General features: G+C 53.4%; 1 protein-coding gene and 1 long non-coding RNA gene across 5 annotated transcripts in view; one reads left to right on the forward strand and one right to left on the reverse strand.

Moving 5' to 3' along the window:
* The window catches only part of CA9 (carbonic anhydrase 9), a 45,487-nt gene extending 32,025 nt beyond the window's left edge, over nt 1-13,462 (reverse strand). The window contains exons 1-3 of one of the 2 annotated variants that reach the window (XM_083466352.1): nt 13,286-13,462; nt 7,726-7,767; nt 6,793-6,963 (exon numbers count right to left, since the gene is read on the reverse strand). In XM_083466352.1, the coding sequence (XP_083322478.1) occupies nt 6,793-6,963; nt 7,726-7,767; nt 13,286-13,406 (334 nt within the window). In that variant the 5' untranslated portion in view covers nt 13,407-13,462. The remainder of the gene's footprint in view (nt 1-6,792; nt 6,964-7,725; nt 7,768-13,285) is intronic. The other variant, XM_083466353.1, reaches the window with a different exon arrangement.
* LOC310689153 lies at nt 5,431-9,994 on the forward strand. Of its 3 annotated transcripts, none has more exons than XR_014517366.1 (3): nt 5,431-5,707; nt 7,759-7,856; nt 9,873-9,994. It is a non-coding gene; the product is annotated as an uncharacterized lncRNA (long non-coding RNA). The 3 variants fall into 3 exon arrangements; XR_014517367.1 differs by lacking the exon at nt 5,431-5,707 and adding an exon at nt 5,721-6,779; XR_014517368.1 differs by lacking the exon at nt 5,431-5,707 and having other exon boundaries at nt 7,745-7,856.
* Nucleotides 13,463-13,918: the final 456 nt, after the last annotated feature.

Genomic DNA, 13,918 nt, shown 5'->3' on the forward strand with positions numbered 1-13,918 from the left:
TGAAGGTTGGAGTCTATCAGGTGCAGCTAGAGGCTTGATTCCAAAAAATGTATTCCTGCTTCTATGCATTCACTAGTTTCTAAGGAGCCTCAACCTCCCTCCCCCCACTGCTGCTTTTGCAAAAAGGTATTATCAGTCATCTGAGTATCTGCAGTAAAACATGAGAGCCCCATTCAAAGCTGGGTTTGCCCTTGAGATATTCATCATGCAGAGGAGGAAGGTGGGGATGAACCTGTTTGCCCAACACCCTCCCTCGCCTTCCTGGTTGTCCTCCAAGAGGCAGAGGGTCAAGCCACTTTGAGCAGAGAGACTCCGTGGATCCTGTTGGCTCTTCACGCATTTTAGAGCTCGGGGGGGGGGGACCAGGGCAGCCCCTGGGAGTTCAAGAGGCTCCCTGCTGCCTATGGGAGAGTAATGAGGGGGGAGCCCTCATCCTCCCTCCCCCATATGACTCACTTTGAACAGAGGAAGACTTTGCAAATGGGTGGAGCTGATCCTTGAAGAGCTCCAAAAGTCCTTTCTTCTGTGTGGAGGTTACAAGAATAATTCTGCTTGGCCCAGCAAAAAAGAGGAGGAGGAGAAGAGGGCTGGAGGAAGGTGGGTAGAAGGGCAAAAGCACAAGACAGCCAGAGGGATTTCCCTACATTGGGAGCACCATACTGCTCACAGCATCTGCTCCTTCTTCTGCCTGCCGACCAGTCAGCCAGACACCCTTGAAACTAGCAGCACAAGAAGGGGCAAGATGGCAGGAGACACCAAGGCCACTTAGCCTCTGGGATGCTGTTGAATCCAAGCTGCAAGCCTGCTCCTTCCCCGTCTAGGGCAGGCTGCCTCCCCACCTCTCAGATGTGAGAACCCAGGACACATAACACCGGTCATTTCTGGATTCAGCTTAAGTTTATTAGCCCTTCTCTGCCTCCAGGCCCTGCTCTAAAACCTCAGCTGCCTCTCCTGATTCAGATGGAGCAGAGAGATAGAGCTGGGTGTCATCTCCACTCTGACACTCCCAGAAGCTTAATATAGATGTTAAAGTCCACAGGGAACAAGATGGAACCCTTTGGGACACCACGGGGCAACTCACATGACACTGAACTGTAGCCTCCCATGACTACCCTGGAAACGGACCCGGGAGTAAGAGTGGAATCACTGAAGCACAGTGTCCCACCTCCCTGAGACGCACCAGAAGTATCAAAAGCCACCATCTGCTCTCAAATGTGTCATTTTGGCGCAAGGGGCTGAAGGTCTCTCAGTTCCAGGTGGCCTCGCATGATGCTGATTATTTGGATCTATTCCATCTCAGGCCTCGTTATGCTTTGAAAACCACTTTGCTGGTCCTGATGGACGACTTATGGCAAAGGATGAAGGGGGGGACAAGGGGCACTCCTGTTGTCTCTCCTTCACCTCTTAGTGGTTTCGATACCCTCAATCACAGCAACTTTCTGGTCAGCTGTCTGGACTGGGCTTTGGCTTCACAAGGTCCCAGCCCTTTCAGGACAAGCCTTTTCAGAATGATGGAGCCTGAGGAGGAGGCATTTGCTCTGCCCCATGCCCCCTAGCTTAGGGGTCCACATCTATGCTTTTCAACCTCTACATGAACTGCTGGGAGGCTGTCATCCCAAGGTTTGTGGTGCAGCATCCTCAGTATGACATTTGGCTCTGCCTCTTTCCCCCACCTCCTTACCCCAGGAAGGCTGTTGGTATCCTTAGCTGGTGCAGGGGAACAGCTCTGGGCTAGATCCTGCCTTTTCTATATCCCATATGCAGCTTGGCTGACAGGTGAAGAAGCACTGTGCATCAGCTTCAGCCCACCTGGAAAGGTCTGACCTAGAAACTGTGACCTACACCGGAGTCACATCCAGGCTTAACTACTGCAATGTGCTCTGCATGGGGTTGCTCTGAAAGGCAGTTTGGAAACTTCAGCTGGTTCCAAATGTAGCCACTAGAGCAGAGGTGGTTTTAGGGCAGTGCCACCAATTTTCCCGCACTGGGTGCCAAACTAAGGGGGCGTCACATGTTGCAGGAAACCCCCCCCCCAATCATTCAGTTTGTAGAAACACCACACACACACAAATCAGCCATACATCAGATCTGTACCGTTCCACTTTTACTTTACACCATGAAGGAAGGACTATGAATGGGGGGGGACTTGACACAAGGCAGCCATAATTCCCCAAGCCCGCAGTGAGCCCTACCCAGTTGGCATGCCAACCTTGATGGTCCTAGACAGAAGATCATTACACTCACAAAGGACCTGCATATGGAAGTACCGTATTTTTCGCTCTATAGGACGCACTTTTCCCCCTTCAAAAATGAAGGGGAAATGTGTGTGCGTCCTATGAAGACGCCATAGCCCCGCAACCCTCTCCCAGCTGGAGAGGTGACACACGGCTATGGCAGGAGGCTCTCCGCTGCGCCTTTCCGCTGCTCCCTGACCTGCTCTTTGGGGCTGGTGGTGGGCTTCGTCCCGCCAGCCCCAAAGAGCAGGTTGAAAGGAACCTGAAGCCTGGAGAGCGAGAGGGGTCAGTGCACACTGACCCCTCTCGCTCTCCAGGCTTCCAAGGTAGCCGCCTGAACGCACCTTAAACGCACCTTGTTTTAGAGCGGGAAAACAAGAGGGGGAAAGTTCTCCCCCTCTCTGTGCAGCGCCTCCTGCCGCTTCACTGAAGGGGCGCTGGGCAGAGAGGGGGAGATTTTTTTTCTTGTTCTCCCCCCTCTAAAACAAAGTGTGTCCTATTGTCCGGTGCGTCCAATGGTGTGAAAAATACGGTAGATTCAGGACAGACTGAAACAAAGGACAGTGACCGACGGCCTCGGTCCAGTATACCTGAAGGAGTGTCTCCACTTCCATTGTTCTGCCCGGACACTGAGGTCCAGCACCGGACAGGGCAAAAAGCCCAGAATTAAATTTAAAATGCTGACAGATGCTAAAGAAAGAGGGGGATTTGCCCTGCCGGACTTAAAATTGTACTATGAAGCAGCAGCGTTTTGCTGGCTGAAAGAGTGGATGCTCCTCGAGAACACAGATATTTTGGATTTGGAAGGTTTCAATAATGCATTTGGTTGGCATGCATATCTATGGTATGATAAAATCAAGGTGCATAGGGCCTTTAAAAACCATATTGTTAGAAAAGCATTGTTTAATGTTTGGATAAGATATAAAGATCTGTTGGAAAACAAAACCCCTAGATGGGTGTCACCCATGGAGGCTAAGGCATTGAAGAAACTCAATATGGAGGTCGGATGGCCGAAGTATTGGGAAATCTTGGAACAGGAGGGAGATAAATTGAAATTACAAAGTCATGAGAAAATGAAACCAAAAGTACAAAATTGGCTTCAATATTACCAAATAATGTAGATTTTCAAACAGGACAGGAAAATTGGCTTTCAGGTGGAAAAATCAAAATTAGAGACTGAACTGTTAGAACCCAATTCTAAGAATTTGTCAAGAATGTATAATTTGCTGCTGAAATGGAATACACAAGATGAAACAGTCAAATCGGCTATGATTAAGTGGGCACAGGACATTGGTCATAACATTATGTCTGCTGACTGGGAATGGTTGTGGAACACCGGTATTAAATTTACGGCATGTAATGCCTTAAAGGAAAATATCATGAAAATGACTTACAGGTGGTACATGACCCCACTCAAGCTAGCAAAAATTTATCATTTGCCTGACAATAAATGTTGGAAGTGTAAAGAGACTGAAGGTACTTTTTATCACCTTTGGTGGACATGCCCGAAGATTAAGGCTTTCTGGGAAATGATATATAATGAAATGAAAAAGGTACTTAAATGCACTTTCCCCAAAAAAACAGAGGCCTTTCTCTTGGGCATTGTCTGCCAATTGGTGTCAAAGAAAGACAGAACTTTTTTTATGTATGCTACAACAGCAGCAAGAATACTCATCGCAAAGTATTGGAAGACACAAGATCTACCCACCTTGGAAGAATGGCAGATGAAAGTGATGGACTATATGACATTAGCTGAGATGACCGGCAGAATTCGCGACCAGGGAAAGGAGACGGCGGAAGAAGAATGGAAGAAATTTAAAGTCTACCTTAAAGACTATTATAAACTTGTTCAATGTTAGAATGTCGAGGTTTTGAGCAAGAAAGGGATACAGCGATATAAGACTAGGTTGAAGGAAGGACTAAGAGGACAGAGGATCGACAGATATATTCAGAGTTGCTAAAAACTTTTGGACATTGGGATGCAGAAAGGGGAGGTATGGGGAAGTCTGAGAAACACGGTTTATGAAAAAAAAAGGTTATGAAATTATACGTGTTTGTATGTCTTTTAATATGTTTGTATTGTCTTAAAAAATTTTGTAAAACCAATAAAAAATTTATTAAAAAAAAAAAAAGACACTGAGGTCCAGCACCGAGGGCCTTCGGGCGGTTTTCTCACTATGAGAATCCAAGTTACAGGGAACCTGCCTGCCGCCCGCCCTGTGGAATGCCCTCCCACCAGATCAGCGGCGTAGCGTGGGTTATCAGCACCCGGGGCAAGGCAAGTAATTTGCGCCCCCTAACCCGGGGCAAGGCAAGTACAGTAATTTACTCTCCCAAGCAGCAGCAGCGAGGCTTCTCTTTCCCCCGCGCTCTCCTGGAGCTGCCTCTTTTCTTTCCTTTCGCTTTCTCTCCTTAATTGATTCCTCCTCCACACCGCAGCGTTTCCTGGCTGCTTCCCCCCCCTTCCCCTCTCTCTCCTCCTCGCTCTGCTTGCCTTGCCCTGCCCTGCCCTGCCTGAGGGCGCCCTGAGGAGACTCCGCTCTCCTTTTTGACCAGGCGAGGTGGAAAAGTCTCTTCCCGCCCCCTCGCCAGACTCCCTGCTCAGCTCGGCTCACTAGCCAGGCGGCCAGTGGAGAGAGAGCCACAATTACCATAAAGCTCCTCTCCCTCCGCTTCGCCAAGCTGTCAAAGCCCCGGCAGCAGCAGCAACGGCAGCAGCAGGCGCAGCCAGACCCCCGCCAGCCAGCCAGCCAGCCCGCCTGCCCGGCTTCCTCTCCTTTTTTTGCCCGGCAGAAGGCTTCGCTCTCCCCCTTCTGCGACCTCCTCGCCAAGCCGAGCGAGCGCAGGCTCCCTAACCCGTGGATTTTAGTAGGGGCAGAGAGCTGCTAGTGCGAGCGCGCCCCCCGCCCATGTTGCGCCCGGTTTCGGCCGGCCCCCCTGGCACCCCCCACGCTACGCCACTGCACCAGATGTCAAGGAGAAAAATAACTATCAAACTTTTAGAAGACATCTGAAGGCAGCCCTGTTTAGGGAAACTTTTAATGTTTAATAGGTTATTGTATTTTAGTGTTTTTTTGGAAGCCACCCAGAGTGGCTGGGGAAACCCAGCCAGATGGGCGGGGTATAAATAATAAATTTATTATTATTATTATTATTCCCTCAGGGCAGGAAACAGTGAACTCCTCTTTGTCCTCAGGAATGTAATCATGGGGAGGGGAAAAGGAGGAACTGGACAGGTGACAAGACACTCAGGTTACCACCACAACTCCTCCCTCAACCCCTCCTCTTTGTGATGTATCAATGATGTAGTCATGATGTAGTCTTAGGGGTGTAGCATGGGGGATTAGCATCTAACAAAAGTTTGGGGGCTCTGTTGTTTGGGGCTTCCATCTTGTTCCACCTTGAGGCAGGTGGGAGTCCTGTTGCGACAGTCTTCAATAAAGACCAAGCCTACTGGCTGCTGTTTTGCTCTGGTATTCCTGGCTGGTGTCCTTGTTTGTTTTTGTCCAAGGGAGCCCTCAGATTTCTCTGTTAACACACAGCTATGACAAAGTGAATTAAGCAGAATGGCTGGTGAAAGATGGGGGCTCCCCAAATTTTGGCCTTGCATTGGGGGCTGCTGAAATTTGAAAGACCAAAGTCCACCTCTGACTAGATCTTTGCGAGGAAGAGAAGTGGTCAGCTAGTGTAGCCCCTTCTGCTGTCCTGCCTTCTGGTGTATTTCTGAGCCCAATTTAAAGTGATGGCTTTAGCCTTTAAAGCTGTAAACCGTTTGGGCCCAAATTATCTAATGGCCTGCCTGCGGCACACACTATCAGCCTTCCCATGGGCTGAAGCCCTCTCTCTGCATGCGCCCAACTCCTAGCTCAGTGCTGTTGGTGTCCATGAGAGAGAGGACTTTCCCTGTGGTGGCCCCCATGCCTTTGGAACTCCCTGCTGGTGGATCTGAAGCAGACTCAGCCGCCCGTTCACCGTTGGGGAGGCGCTGAAGTTTCTCTTATGACCAGCCTGTCCTTGAGAAATGCCCTCTGGCTCAGACTGTGGGTTGCTGAGCTGTGGAAAATGTTTTAATTGCTTGGCTGAATATCTTTATTGGTTTTTTTATCTTGGGAAAGTGGGGGATGGGGAGGAAATGGAAGCTTTTTCTTTTTGTGTGTGTTGTTGATCCTTTTGTAAATGTTGACTGTTGCAAGCCCCCTTGGACAGGCGCTTTAAGGAAAGGGCTGAGAAACATTTAAAGTGAATAAACCATTGAATAATAAGATGGTTGGAGTGCAGCATGGCAGCCACAGGTTTGACTCTAGGTTCAGGTATGAAGTCCCCTGGGGGGCTTCCCCCTGGCCGGGGGGAGGGGAGCCATAACAAGGCAGAACATCAACAGAGAAGCAGCTCCACCCGCCAAAGGCTGCCTGGACTTCGCCATAATTGGAAGCTGTGCCAACCTGTGGGGGTACCCCCTGCCAGCCTCATGGAAATCCCAAACGGTTGAGGTGCCAATGCCTCCCTGCCCACTGGTGCTTCCTGGGTGTGGCTGGGCATGGGCAGGTAGGGGTCTCACCTGTGTGTCCATTGTTCTGGAGGCGGAGCATCTCCCTGGGAGGCAGGCTGTAGTCAGGCAGCAGGATGGGCTCCAGCTGGGGACTGAAGAGGGCGGCCCCCGTCTCAATGTTGATGGGGGACTGCATGTGGCCCCCGCAGTGGGGGAAATCAGAGGCCCACTCTGCCTTGTCTGAAAGAGGAGGGCAGGCATCAGGGGAGGGGAGGGGTTTTCCTTCTAGCTGCTTGTGGCCCATCTTGGGGGTTGATGAGGTCGACCTTGAAGAAGCCCTTCACTCTCATCCTGATGTTGTTGGGGGATAAACTAAGAGGCCATCAAGGACCCCAGAGATGAAAGAGGCTCAGCTTCTCCTGTCCTGCCCTTGTTGCAAAGTGGCTTCCTGGCGCCTGCTTCCCTGCTATCCCTCCCCCCCCCCAGCTGGGCCCCACACACCTCTGCGCTGAGCCAGGCCTTCAAGGGCACGTGCCAAGGTTGCTCTCCTCCCCAAGGCAAACCAGCTGAATCTCAGAAGCAGCCGGTTCCCACAGGGCAAAGTGCCAGCAGAGGCACCTGAGCTTCCTGCTGGGGGAGGAGGGGGCCAAGGAGTGCCAGAGCCACGGAAGGAGGCCCTGGGGGCCCAGCCTCATGGGAGATGGTGGCACCTGTTCTGCGGCTGCAGAGGACTCCAGGTCCACCGCTGTGCCCGACTGAGCTGGAGGACCAACAGGACTGACTGGCAAGAGGTCTGTGCCCCACTCTCATTTAGCCAGACCCAGACCCACCCATGCAGGCCTTGGGGTGGTGCTGATCAGGCCCAGGGGGAGCAGGGCAGCTGGCTCTGCGTGAGAGGGAGGGAGCAGGGAGCTGGCTAATCATTAAGCCCCACAGCGTCTGTTTTCTGGCCAGAAGCCTAGATGAGAGAGGGAGGGGGCAGCCTTCACCGCCAGCCTTTACCTGCATAGCTCCAGTGACTGTGTCCATGGCCAGGAGGAAGACCTGGAAAGAGAAAGGAAAGCCAGGGATCAGGAAGTCTGAAGGTTCTCCAGCAAGGCTCAACAGCTGCTTTACTGGCTCCCATCCTCCTGGTGAGCCTCTGGTGGAGGAAGGGGATATTACTGGGTCAGGCATTATCCTGGGAAAGGGTCCTCTACTCCCATCCCATGCAACCCCACTGCATGGCAGAGGTGGGAGAGTGCCAGGAGCCTACCAGTCCCTACCTGGTAAGGCAGCTTGGCTACCAACCAAGTTACCTACCTACCTAGGCCAGGTATAATCCTGCTTGCCTCCAAAGGGAGGCCAGGTGGTCCAGAGAAGAGAGGTGAGTGGCTGCTTCTCCCTCCCCGCCCTTCCCCCTCCCCTGCTCAGGTGCACTCCACACCTGGCTCCGTTTCTATGGTGATGGGGAGGCCAGGTCCCCATAGCCAGCCAGGCAGCCTCATGAGGGTGGCAGAACTTGGTGTCAATGTATTGCAGGAGAGGCAAGTGGAAGAATATATGGGAGCCTTTTATGGCTCTTTTCTCATGCTGAAAGTTTTTCACACACATCCTCTCAGTAACTCTTACAACCCTGTAAAGTAGTCCAACAGGATTATTCTTGTCCTGCTGAAGGAACAATGGGACGGAGAGATTCTTGCGAAAATTCCCCTCTTGGGTCCACGACTGAGCTGAGATTTCCCCTGGAGGGCTTCTGGGCAAGGACTCAGGCACTGCAGCCCCCTCCCATGAGGCTGTTGGGGCCCTTGTCCCAAGAAGCACTTTCAGTTCTTAGTTCAGGGCCCTCTGTTTAGATGGCGGTTCCTTCCTAATCTCCTGCATGACTGCAAAGAAAACTCTGGGCTGTGCCCACTCCCAGATCAAGCAGGGAAGACCCCACTCTTGGCTCTGCACTATCTGCAACCCCATCTTTTGCCCTTTGGAAATCTGCTGCTCCTGGAGCTCCACATACACCCTACTCGCCCTTGACCCACATGTTCCCCACATGCCAAACCCTTAGAAACCAAGAGGAAGGCCAGGTACAAGACTTGAACACAGTTGCCCAGTTTTGAGAGTCTGTTCTGATCAACAGGTGTGCCCTCTGTTGCAGAGAAAACTGCCTTCTATTCCCTGCACCCCCCAGCTCAGCATTGCCTCCACTGACTAGCAGGTGGCTCTTTCCCATTCCTACCTGGAGATGACATGGGGGACTGGACCTGGGACAGAGGCTACCCTTAGGCAGATGGATGCAGCTGCCCCTGGAAGCAAAACAGCCTGGACTGTCCCTATTGAAACCTCCTGCACACAGCACAGGAGGCTGCTGATACTGAGTCACATCCTTGGGTCCATCTAGGCCAGTGTTGTCCACATTGACTGGCAGCACTGGGTCTCTGGGGTCTCAAGTAGAGAGTCCCTCCAAGCCCTATTCATTGGACTCCTAACCACCCTACTCTGGCCTTTCCCCCACCTGCATTCAGCCTTGGGGATGTAAGAAGGAACAATAACATCATCTGGGAGGTGGCACTGAAACCACCTGAGGCATTTCCTCTAGAAGGAGGGAGGATTAAGCAAAGCCGAGCACTAGAATGTGCCAAGGACTCCAAAGCAGAAATGAAAATATTATTGCAAAAAGATGATGGGGTTGGGGGATGAGTGGAGGCTCCAGTGGCAGAAGGGACTGAACCATTTTACTGTGAAAAGATGAAAGCTCTAATAAAATCGACACCTAAAAAGGATGGGGGGGGGGCAGGTGGCCTTCAGCCCCCCTCCTTGGCAGCTACTTTGCTGGAGTGCTTCCTCTGCAACCTCCTGCTCAGAACAACTTCCCCCACCAAATCGTTTTTAATGAATTTCAAAACAGTAACCAATACAAAAAGGGAAAAAGCAAGTTTCTCAGGCATACAAAAGCTAAATAAAAGTCATTAGGATCGAAGAGCTCGTCCTCTCTCTCTCTCTCTCATGGTGTAGCAGTAGTAGTAATAATTTCCCCAGCCACTCTGGGCAGCTTCCAACACATATAAAAATATAATAAACATCAAACATTAAAGACATCCAGATACAGGGCTGCCATAATACCAAACAAATTATAATACACTATATCATTAACTTCTTTACTTCCTTTGTTACAGGATATGGCTGGTGGGCAACAAACACCTCTGGTCTATACAAGCCGGCTGCACCCGGAACTGGAGGTTCTTCCCAGACTCTTGCTTCATTATTTGTATATACAATAAAATAATGCCAGATTTCATGGAAATTGTCAGGTGCTTTTTGTTTTGTCCACATGACACTTAATTTGTGTGATAGTGCTTCCCCAGTAAGGCTGTTTGCCAAACTATGTTATCTCACTGGTTCATATCTGGAGAATTTAAGTTTTCCAGTTTCTGGCTATGGCTGTATGTGCTGCTGGTAAAAGACATGTTACAAGCTCTTTGCTTTTTAACTATTCAATTTCTTCCATTTATAAATTAAGCATAGCTAATGCGGAAGAAAATGGAACACCCTGAGATGTAATTAGTGAAATTTCCTGAAAAACATTTTTCCGTTCAGAACAACTTGTGCCACACATAATAATCCCCTCCTGGCAACCTGGGCCAGGAATTCATCTGCCTGATGGATAGAGCAGTGCCTGAGGGCTGGGAGTGGGCCAGATTCCTGCAAGTCCGTCCCCCCCCCCCCCGTGCTGGTGGCACAGACTGTAATGTGCTTCCTCCCTGCTCACCCACCCCAAGGGTGTACACACATGCCAGGCCCCTCAGGGGGCCAGTGTCTCTCTTCCCACAAGCCCCACACGGACGTGGCTGAGCCTGCTAAAGAGACGGGTGCTGGTGTCTTTCAGTGGTTCCAAGAGTGGACTGCAGGTGCCTCTTTAAGCCTTGCTCAGCAGGCCTTAAGCCACCACGAGGCCCACCGCAGGTTCTAGGGTGAAGCTGCCAGTGCACCCCAAGGCCTCCTGGAACTGCCCCAAGAAATGCCAGAGATGTCTTGGTTGTGACCAGTCTGCTTCCTCTCATACCAGCCAGAGAGGCCATTTACTGCTAACATGAGTAAGTAGGTACAAGGTGGATTGTGGGAGGTCTGGGATATCTTGGGCTAAATGCAGGAAACAAAAGCAAAAGGTTTGTGCAGAAACGGTAGCATAATGTATCGTAGTTTTGTTCAGTTTCACTTTCTGGGGGGACTTTGCTGTTTTGGGCACACCCCAAAAGCTCAGAGCAAGAGAGGCACTAAATCCCCTTCCTTATGCTCTGCCCAGAATATGGGCTCAGCCCTTCCCACCAGATGACCAAGGAGAGGTGGAAGAGATAGAGGTGGCTTGCCCAGGAGGGGGCAGAGACCATTTGCAAGAGCCAGAGTGGTCTCTGGCAATTCCACCCCAAAGACTCCCACCTCCCCTTTCTCGTCCTTGCTCAGCCCCCATTTCCTCTGCCTGGACTCCATCATTCCACCTCCTCCTCCTGCACCGATTAAGGCAATTCTCCCAACGCTTTGCTGCTTCGTTTAAAAAGATGATTCAGTGGGGAAAGCAGTGGCCTCACCTGAAATGGAATGGCCTTTGAGCTAGGCAAGAGCAACAGCGTCAAGGATGCTGCTCAGCTCCTCACAAGACAAGCAGCTGCGGTCCGCCCCCTTAGCACCAGGGTCCCACCTTAAGGAGCAGGCTGGAGGGGAGGACAGAGGAACTCCCAGTGTTGAGGCTTAGAAAAGGGGGTTGGGAGTATCATAATCAGACCAAGTGACTGAAGCAGCAGGAGCTGGGGAGGGGCAGAAGCAGCACCCCCAGGAGCTCCAGTGTTTCACCTCCCAGAGCTCTGCCTGAGAGGAAGCCTATGGATTTCGTCCTATTTGTGGACCTCGGGTAGGAGCCCATCCCGCCTTCTTGAGAGCTTTCTCCTGAACACGTGTAGCAACACTTACTTAACCAAGCCCCACCAGCTCCAGTTGCTGGAAGAAAATGCCTCTGCGGTTTCCCCCTGAAACCCACAGGATCAGGCTTCCTGATCCCTGGGGTGGAGATGGGAAAGAAAAGCCGGCTTTAAGCCTCCCCCTCCCCTCGAGGTTGACTCACTGTACGTCGGTGGACCCGTCAGTCGCTGCCGCGCCAATGAAGTGGGATGGGAAGAACATTTCAGTCGGCAATTAAACCTTTAGTTGATTAACCAACTTAATAAATTGACTGAACCTGAAGCTCTCTTGTATTTTGCATTACCTGAAGGCTCTGCATGCCCCCCCCCTTCCAGGGAGCTCAAATCGACCCAATTTTTATTTTAAAGCAATTGCAAGCGCACGCCTGCCACAAGCTGCGCCCCCCTCGCCCCAGCCCCCCCCCCAGGCATTCAGGCGAGGTCCCTGACGGAGCCCGCCGGCTCCCCTCCCCGGCTCCCTGCACGCGGCTGGAGGTGGAACAACCAGACCTGGGCAGAGTATTCAGGTTCTGCGTTCAGATCTTCCTTCAAGGTCAATTTCCTGATACAGGATTGTCCCAAAACGGCCATCAAAATGTAGCAGCTAATCCATACCTAAAACAGCTTTAGCCTCCACGGAAAAAGAAGCCGAGAACTTTTCAGCCGACCTCCTCGGGAGCCTCGGCACAGCCCGGCTGCCTCTTGTCCGGGGCTCGAGAGAAAGAAGCCTCGGGGGCAGCAGCGCCGGGCGGGGAGGGGGCGCCGCGCCGCCCAAGGGCCCCTCCCCCGTGGCCCGACTAACTTTGTTCCTTGACGTGAGGATGGCACAAGCAGAAAGCCCAGAAAGCCCCGCGGGAAAGGGAGGGGTTGCCAGTCTTTGCCTATCCGGCCCCCCAAACTAGACCACCTCCCCCCTCTCTCCCCCAGCCATTGTTCACAGAGGCCTCAGGCCGGGGGGAAGGGGGGGAGATGCCTCGGGAGGGAGGGAGGCGAGGAGGCTTCCCGGCGGAGAGGCGCGTCGGGGCGCCGCCACAGCTGGAGCGGGACTCCCAGGACCCCGGGGGGGGGACGACGCCCACCTAGATTCTCCCCCGATCAGGATCCTCCGGGCCCCGCAAGCCAAGCCAGCTAATCCCCTCGCCCCCTTTTGTTCCCTCCTGGCCGGCCGCGTTGCTGCGCTGCTCTGGGTGCGGCGCGGGGGCCGCTGGTCCCCAGGTGATAAAGCGAGAGCAGGATGGAGTCCCGGGAGGCACTTTCCTTTCCCGCCGAGAAGTCGAACCGGCTGGGAGGGAGCAGAGAGCGAAGGGCCCTCTGAGCATGTTCAGAGGCATCCTCTTCCGCCGGCGCCCGGAGGTCGCGTCGGCATTCTCGGCCCCTCCAGGGGCGACCTCCGGCCCCGGCCCCGGGAGTCAAGGCGAGGTTGGAGCCGGAGGACGGCACCAGAGCAGCAGCGGCACGCCGGGCGGTCCCTGGCGGAGCGGCTCTCCCTTCTCCACGCGCCCTCCATCCCGGGGGGAGATGCACTTGCCCCCGGGGCGGCGCCTCCCTTGGGGGTCCCTCGGAAGAGCGGCGGCTCTACCATGTCTACAGGGGGATGGGGGGCGGATCTGGGGGCTTCAGCCGCACTGTTGACCCACCTGCCTCCGAGTGGGGCCCCTCCGCGTCCTCTTCGTGGGCATGGGCGGCGGCCCAGGCCAGCAGGGCGGTCAGCAGGAGGAGGCGGCTGCGGGGCAGCCCTCGCCAGTCCCGGGCGCGCATCGTCCTCGCTGCACGCGGCTCCCTCCACGCCTGGCCGAGTGGGACCGGCAGGCGCTCAGGACGGCCGACGGGGCGGGCGCGCCCTTTTATAGCCAGGACCTGCCGCTGCTACCGCCGCCTCCTCCGGGGAGCCCCGCGGGCTGAAAGCGCCCCCTCCTGGCTCTGGGGGACTATCTCCCGGCTGAGCCTGGGAGCTCTGCCCTGCCCTGGTGCCCTTCTTCCCAGGGCTCGCCAGGACACCCTCCGCCATGGTCGCCCCTGAGACGCACCAGCCGGCTTACTCCTCTCAGCTGCTCCTACAGAGCCTCTCCTTGTCTTAAAGGCGCCTTCGGAGCTTGGTAGCCACCAGTCTAAATTACCCACAACGACCCAGAGTCTCCACTAGAGCATTGCTCTGCTGCATTGTGGGGCACCAAAGAACCTTAGCTCAGTTGCAGAGCATTTGCCTGCTTTGCATGCAGAAGGTTGCAGGTTCAATCCCTGGCTGGCACTATCTCCAGGCAGGGCAAAGG

The sequence above is a fragment of the Podarcis liolepis genome, assembly GCF_965112155.1.
Source record: "Podarcis liolepis genome assembly, chromosome: 11".
Lineage (NCBI taxonomy): Eukaryota > Metazoa > Chordata > Lepidosauria > Squamata > Lacertidae > Podarcis > Podarcis liolepis.